Source organism: Brassica napus, chromosome C8 (assembly GCF_020379485.1).
Source record: "Brassica napus cultivar Da-Ae chromosome C8, Da-Ae, whole genome shotgun sequence".
Lineage (NCBI taxonomy): Eukaryota > Viridiplantae > Streptophyta > Magnoliopsida > Brassicales > Brassicaceae > Brassica > Brassica napus.
The window spans coordinates 18,655,461-18,664,065 of NC_063451.1; the positions used below are offsets into that span (position 1 = coordinate 18,655,461).

At 37.6% G+C, this 8,605-nt stretch overlaps 1 protein-coding gene across 1 annotated transcript; it reads left to right on the top strand.

Annotated features, from left to right (window-relative positions):
* Positions 1 to 376: 376 nt before the first annotated feature.
* On the top strand, positions 377 to 3,123 carry LOC106453369 (myrosinase MA1-like). Its single transcript, XM_048766797.1, has 11 exons — positions 377 to 547; positions 670 to 730; positions 812 to 915; positions 1,018 to 1,093; positions 1,246 to 1,411; positions 1,499 to 1,754; positions 2,174 to 2,249; positions 2,335 to 2,369; positions 2,464 to 2,584; positions 2,695 to 2,797; positions 2,880 to 3,123. The coding sequence occupies exons 1-11, from the start codon at positions 377 to 379 to the stop codon at positions 3,121 to 3,123; spliced, it is 1,413 nt and encodes a 470-aa protein (XP_048622754.1).
* Positions 3,124 to 8,605: the final 5,482 nt, after the last annotated feature.

Consider the following 8,605-nt stretch of genomic DNA (forward strand, 5'->3'; position numbering starts at 1 on the left):
AGAAAAATAACAAGCTAAAACTCATTCGAAGATTTTATCAAAAGTTTTTCTTATTAGCTAAGAGCTACTTTGGAATTTGTCGTTCTATTAAATAAAATTTACCTCATTGCTATTTACAATTTTTTTTAAATGATAGTAATAATGAACCAATCACTACTAAGACAAATAATCCAACGTTTTTCTCACTGAAATGATTTGAAGAGCAAGCCACCGTAAAAAGCCACGGGTTCCATGTCAGCGAAACCTCTCCCAAAATATCAATCAAGACTCTAAGACAAGAAAATGCACACGTCACTCTTCTTTGCGAAGGCTATATAAACCCATAGATTGGCACAATGTTCCATACAACACAAACACATACATCTACAAATTAATCATGAAGCATATTGGGCTCATATTAGTTTTTCTACTAGCTGTGGCGACTTGCAAAGCTGATGAAGAAAGTACTTGCAAAGAAACACTGTCAGCATGTGGTCATACTGATCAATTCAACAGTGGCAGTTTCGAAAAAGACTTCATCTTCGGCGTTGCATCTTCTGCTTACCAGGCATGTAACAATTCAACCATTAATTATTATTGTGTTGCCAGACTTCACATTTGACGTATATAGAAAATCATTAAAAACACTAATACGTTGCATGGCTGTTTCTTTTTATTTATTTATTTCAGATTGAAGGTGGCGTAGGTCGTGGACTTAACGTTTGGGATGGCTTCACTCACCGATATCCAAGTTTGTCGTTTGCATGGTTACATATATATAATGTCTCTTATATGTTTCTTTACACATAGTAATGTATTCATTTACTATCAGACAAATCAGGATCCGATCATGGAAATGGAGACACTACTTGTGACTCATATTCGTACTGGGAGCTAAATTACTCAATGTATACATACGAGTCATATAATATGACAGTATACTATATATATATATATATTTGTGCTAACTAATATTACTCACTGAATTATCTACCAGCTACGTGTGGATTGATATGCGATTGTATATATAAATTGCAGAAAGATATAGAGGCGCTGGTCGAACTCAATGCTACTGGCTACAGATTTTCCATTGCGTGGTCAAGAATCGTTCCAAGTATGTAAACATTATAGATCCATGTATATAATATACATCTATGTAGTTTCAAAAAGAATATATATATATATATATATATATATATGTATTTATCGTAATCTTCGATTGTGATTATTTGGAAAAGTAAATATACTGTACATTTATATGAACAGGAGGAAAGAGGAGCAGGGGAGTAAACCAAGAAGGTATTAACTACTACCGCGGACTCATAAATGGCCTCATTGAGAAGGGCATAACTCCTTTTGTTACGCTCTTTCACTGGGACCTTCCTCAAGCACTACAAGATGAGTATGAAGGTTTCTTGGACCCCCAAATAATGTATGCCGAGCTGTTTATTAAGAAAGATGACAACATATAACCATTTGTTCTATGATTAATGAAATGACAATTCTGTAATATTCGCAGAAATGATTTCAAAGATTACGCAGATCTATGTTTCTATGAATTTGGTGATAATGTAACGAACTGGATCACGATCAACCAGCTCTACACAGTGCCTACTAGAGGCTATGGATTTGGATCAGATGCACCCGGTCGATGTTCTCGAGCTCTTGACCCTACATGTTACGCCGGAAATTCTTCAACTGAACCCTATATCGTTGCACATCACCAGCTTCTGGCTCATGCCATGGTGGTCGATCTTTACAGGAAAAATTATACGGTGATTCCTTCATTAATTTGTGTAATGTGTAATCTATGATGTAATCATATCATTGTGTATATAATATCTGCATGACCACAGCATCAAGGAGGTAAGATTGGACCTGTGATGATAACTAGATGGTTTCTTCCATATGATAACAACGATCCAAAAAGCAAAGCTGCAACCGAGAGGATGAAAGAATTCTTCTTGGGATGGTATATGTTTACAAAATGAAATTATATTATTAATATTATCATATGTATATACAAACTTATGGAAAAACATCAGGTTCATGCATGGGGCCGCTAACAAATGGAACATACCCTCAAATCATGATAGACACTGTGCGTAACCGGCTTCCATCGTTCACTCCAGAAGAATCCAAACTCGTAAAGGGTTCATATGATTTTATTGGTCTCAACTATTATGTCACTCAGTATGTCCAGCCAAGTCCTAATCATCTTGATTGGGCTAATCACACTGCCATGATGGACGCAGGCGCAACGCTCACATGTACCACTCCATATAATTTCATTTATTTACAACCTTCCTTTTAAGTACTTTGTGACCATTAATTATATCATCCTTGTGTTTACAGATCGTAATATAAGTGGTCATCCCATTGGTCCACTGGTATTTATGCATATGATCCATACACCCCTATTCTTTCATTTATTTATAAGAAAAGTTCAGTTTTCTGATTTTTTTGTTTGCTTCCATTTCTAAGTTCACTGAAGACAAAGGTGACGACACCAAAAACACCTATTACTACCCAGAAGGCATTTCTTACGTAATGGAATATTTCAAAACCAAGTATTATAACCCGTTAATCTATGTAACCGAGAACGGTAAGTTCTACTACCCATCTCTAAATTCATCTATACATGTGATTTAAATTTGGTTCAAGAAATTGACACAAAATATTGTGGAATTGTTCATGAAATGACGATTTAATTAGGATTCAGTACCCCCGGTGATCAAACCCGTGAGGACGCTAAGCTCGATTGCAAGCGGATTGATTATCTCTCCAGTCATCTCTCTTTTCTCAGTAAAGTAATCAAGTGAGTTGATGCTACTCTCATTCCAGTGTTATATATTTGTACGTACGTATGACCTGTAATGATTCATTGGTCCTGCTTTCAGGGAGAAGCATGTCAACGTGAAAGGATACTTTGCGTGGTCTCTTGGGGATAATTATGAATTCTGCAAAGGATTTACCGTCAGATTCGGACTCAGTTACATTGATTGGAATAATGTCACTGATAGAGACCTCAAACAGTCTGGCAAATGGTATAAGAAGTTCATTACCACCAAGGACCTTCCCAAGAAAGATTTTCTCCGCTCCAGCCTCACCTTCGAGAAGAAGAAGAAGTTCGCAGATGCATGAAATACCCATTATGAAGATCATCTTCATGTCTCCTCATACTAGTTGCTCCATATAAGGAGCTTCTTCTACCTACTGCACTAAATAAAAATTCCCAATAAAAGAAGATGATCCATATTAATAAATACTACTTTGCATACTATGTCAGGGAATGGAGAAAAGAACCCAAACTTAATTAAAGGCTCAAACTAAAACCAAAATTGATAATTATTTATACACTAATTATTTTCGGCTAATTATTTTCGGCTGTTGCCAAAAATAACCCAAAATTTGAATTTGAATGCAAATCTAATTCTTCTATTCAATCAAACGCAAAATTAACGGAAATATAATTACACTACAAGAAAACATCAAGGATTCTGAGGGAAAAAATCGTCGGAATTTCGTCGAAATATCGTTATTCCGACGCAATTCCGACGAAACACGTCGTCGGAAATAATTCCTCGGAATTTCTTTTTTCCTCTGAAATCCCTCGGAATTTTCCGACGGAATTCCGAGGAAATTCCGAGGATCCCTTGTTTGTCGGAAAAGTCCTCGGAATATACCGAGGTAGAACTTCGTCGGGATAATTCCTCGGAAGTTCATCGATCGATGCGTGTTTGGACATATATACATCGATCGATAGGAGTATACCGACGGACTTTTTCCTCGGTTTATTCCGAGGAACTGTTCCCTCGGTATATTCCGAGGGATCCGTTCCTCGGAATTTTCCGAGGGAGTTGTCCCTCGGAAAATTCCGAGGGAAATGTCCCTCGCTATATTTTTTAAAAAAAACGGATCGATCGATGTAGTGAAAAATATAATTAATTTCCTCGGAATGTAAAAAATATTAATTTTTTTGAAAAAATAAAATTTTTGAAATTTAAATTCGAAAATATGAAATTAAAAGTAAAATTGAAATCATACTAATTAATATTCAAAGTTTCACAAATAAAAATAAAACATTCCGAGATTGGGGAAAAAAAAAACTACAGGTCTGGCACGTCCGGGAACACCTCGTTCGGGTACATCCTCTGCATCATCTCCATCATTTGCTGGTTCAGCCTCCTCTGTGCCTCATAGCCCGCCTGTTGAGCCGCCATCTGGGTCTCCAACAAAGATATTCGATCATCTTTGTCCTTCAACTGAGCCGTAAGTACTTCTGGATCAACAAAGGGCGGTGGTGCAGAAGAAGGAGGAACCGACCGGGTGCGACGACCCAAACCGAACAAACGTCCCTTCTTCTTTGGAACCGACTGAATAGAAAAAAGCCAAATTTAGAAATTTAAACCAAGAAATAAATGAATTGAACTTAAAAAAAAAAGAACTTACGGATTCAACGATTTCGTTGATTCGAAACCGGGACAAGTTGGTCGAAGCCGTCGAAGCGTCATCCTCGGTTTGAAGCTGAGACACTTCGTCTACCACCTGAGTTTGGACCAGGTCGACCACGTCCCTCACAAGACCGTCATCAATCTGGCCGGTCTTCTTGTTGGTATACGCCCTCCTCATTAGGGCGAGATCATCGACCGGCTCGCCATCATTTTCTTCCGCCTTGAAAAAAAACATAAAATTAAAGAAACATTAGAAATTAGAAGAAATGCACAATAAATTTAAATTCTGAAACTCAAATAATTGAAGAAAAAGCGGTTGAACTTACCATGCGATCTCCGAGAGTGGCAATAGATTGAGCACCCAAGTTATGCTTGTAGATGCCCTTCCCTTTACGGTCGCTCCTGCGGTTGGTGGAGTTGGTGGAAGAAGTTTCTTTCGTCTCCTCCTTATCCCAATGCGCACACAACTCCTTCCAGACCGTGTCGTTCATCGACTTTGGGACCTTTTAATTAAAAAAAAAAGAAAAAGTTTAATAAATTAAAAAATAGTTTAATAAATTAAAAAATTGTTTAATAAATTAAATCGAACCTTATTGATTTCCCACTTCTTCTTCCACTCGTGGATCTGCTTCCCATAGTTGTCCATTACTTTATGGACGAAGTGGTGATAGATAAAGAGCGTCTCATCGGAATTCCAGTTGAACTCTTGCTGAAAAAAAAACACAATTAGTAGAAAATTTATATTAAAGATTAAAAATATAAGTAAAAAATTAGAATACTTACCGCAAACTGACGAAACCACAGAACCTGCTTGTCGGTTGGGAAGTGAGTGAAAGTCGGATGTCCACTGTCGAGGGCCGAGTACATCATACGGTTGATCCATGCGCTGATCCCGTTCCCGGATCGGTTGAACCTTATTAAAAGAACAAACGGTTAATAATGAATCCAAATTTAAAGAAAAAAAATGTTTAATTACCATGTTTGACCCCGTCCATGTGGATACGGAGTGAGATACGGAAGATGGTCACGACCGGGCTGTTGAACCAACTCCGCAACCCTCATCACTCCCGGAGGACCCGGAGGAACAGGAGCGGATGCAGCAGCGGGAGCGAGAGGAGCATGAGCGGGTGCAGCAGAGGGAGATGTATGGTTGGAGCTGTGGGGCGAAGGGGAATCCTGAAAATGGCTGGAATCCCGAGACTGGCTCCCCGTACCACCACGACCACGACGCTGTCGAGGCCGGGTCTGATCATCATGAGACCTGTAAATTAAAAAAATATATTTAATAAATACAGAAATATATAAATTAATTTTTTTTATTAAAAAAAAATCCCAAATAATTTAATCACAGAAAAAGATTTATATATATTAAATTTTTTAATAAATATATAAAAATAGTTCTAATAAACAAAAAATAGTTTTAATAAATAAAAATTGTTTAATAATTAAAATGTTTTGTAAAATCCAAAAAATCGAATTTATATAGAAATTTTTTTTGTAAAATCCAAAAAATCGAATTTATATAGAAAAATCGTTTTGTAAAATACAAAAATCGATTTTATATACAAAAATCGATTTTATAAATACAAAAAATAAAAAAATTATAAAAAAATTCTAAATCAATTCAACAAAACAAATTATTCAACCAAATCACAATTCTAAACCTATTATACAACCAAATCACAATCCTAACCAATCACCCTAACAAAAATCTATCAAAACTACACAAAAACCTAACAAATAGAACCTAAGAGAGTGGGATAGGGTCCTTACATGATTTGTGTAAGAGAAGAGGGAGATCGCCGGAGATATCGTCGGATTTCAGGGGGAAATCGCCGGAGAGAAAGAGAGGAGTCGCGCAGAGGAAGAAGAGAGAAATGGGGAAGAAGAAGGGGCTCGTGGTTATAAAACCTAGGGTCCGACGGACATTATCCGTCGGAATTCTAATTTCAATTTTCGCGAAATATTTGCCCGGTAAAATGAAAATATTCCGAGGAAATTCCGACAGATAGTAAAATATCCGTCGGAATTTCCTCGGAATATTCCGAGGAAATACCGAGGAACTAGTGTTTGGGGTTTCAAAACATCAATTTTTTTTGCCGTATTTCATTTCTTATACAATTGTAATGCATACCATTGAGGATTCTTTGTATACATGAGCATAAACCATGAAATAACAAATTTCAAAACTAATTGAAAGTATTCCCTTTACCGTTCATTAAAAGGTATAAGTGTTTCTCTTATGTTGCGAGATTTCGTTCATACAATCGGAAAAGTGTTAATTATACGGTAAGGAACAAATTTTTGACTTCATAATGAACGTAAGACACTTAATAAGGGTTATATAGGTGTTATTCAAACGGCAAAACGTTGTTTTCGGTTTAAAAACCCTATTTCCTCGGAATTTCCTCGGATTATTCCGAGGGAACTCCGACGAAACCCTCTTCTTCCTCGAAATTTCCTCGGAATATTCCGAGGAAATTCCGACGAACTAGTGTTTGGGGTTTCAAAACGTAATTTTTTTTAAAAAAACGCATCGATCGATGCGTTTTTGAACAAAAACAAATCGATCGATTACTAAGATGGCCCGGGCCGTAAGATTGTGATCGATCGATGAGAGTATCCCATCGATCTATCGACAATCTGAATTGTTCCTCGGAATTTCCTCGGAAAATCTTGTATGTTTTTTAAAAATGCATCGATCGATGCGTTATAGAACAAAAACGCATCGATCGATTACTAGGATGGACCGGGCCGTAAGATTGTGATCGATCGATGAGATTAACCCATCGATCTATCGACAATCTGAATTGTTCCTCGGAATTTCATCGGAAAATCTTGTATGTTTTTTTAAAAATGCATCGATCGATGCGTTATAGAACAAAAACGCATCGATCGATTACTAGGATGGACGGGGCCGTAAGATTGTGATCGATCGATGAGAGTAACCCATCGATCTATCGACAATCTGAATTGTTCCTCGGAATTTCCTCGGAAAATCTTGTATGTTTTTTTAAAAATGCATCGATCGATGCGTTATAGAACAAAAACGCATCGATCGATTACTAGGATGGACCGGGCCGTAAGATTGTGATCGATCGATGAGAGTATCCCATCGATCGATCGACAATCTGAATTGTTCCTCGGAATTTCCTCGGAAAATCTTGTATGTTTTTTTAAAAACGCATCGATCGATGCGTTATAGAACAAAAACGCATCGATCGATTACCAAGATGGCCCGGGCCGTAAGAATGTGATCGATCGATGCGTTATAGAAACAAAACGCATCGATCGATGCGTGTTCGGAAAACAGAATTATAAGGCAAAACCCGACCTTTTTTGGATCTAAACCTTAGAACTCTCATCCCCTCCGATTTCCCCTATAATTCGCCCCCCCCCCTTTCTCTCTCTATAATCATCCGATTTGAACAATTTTGGGCTCTATTCCACTTGATTTTTCGAGCTCTACCTGATTCCTACACTCGTCTTCACCCTAAGACAGGTATACTCCGCGAATCTCCACATTCTGAAATCGTGTTCTTGAGCAATTTTTTGGGTTTTGTGAATTTCTTATTTCCGTGTTGATTCCTTGATCAAATATGCATGAAACAGATGTTTAAACATGGAATAGAACACAATTGTCTGTGATCAACGAGTTTGGAACATGATTTGAGATGATTTAGGGATAGAGAATTTTTTTCAATTTCGTTTTTTTTTATCACAACTCGATTTCGCTTTTCATTTTCATGTTCAGCTTTGCCTTCTTAATTGATTATAACCATGTTGAGAGCAATGATTCTATTTTGTAGAGAATGAAGCGCACGAAAACATCAGCAAAGAAAAACACACAAGAAGCGGGTTCGTCACAGCTGGAGAAGCAAAGGCCAAAGAAGTGGGATAAGTCTGATACCACCCACTACAACAACATGAAGAAGGTAGCCGTTCCGGCTACACAACTAGCATGTCCTGAGACGATGACAATATTGGGAATCAAAGCAGACATTGAAGGACTGTTCCAGAACATGGGTCTAGGCCAACTATGCAACCTCAAGGAACCCACTTATCCGGAGTTGGTACGCCAGTTCATAGCATCCGCATACGTCACCCGTCCCGATGATAGCCATCAGGAAGGTTTTCTGGCATTCGTAGTGCAGAAAGTATACTATGAGGTA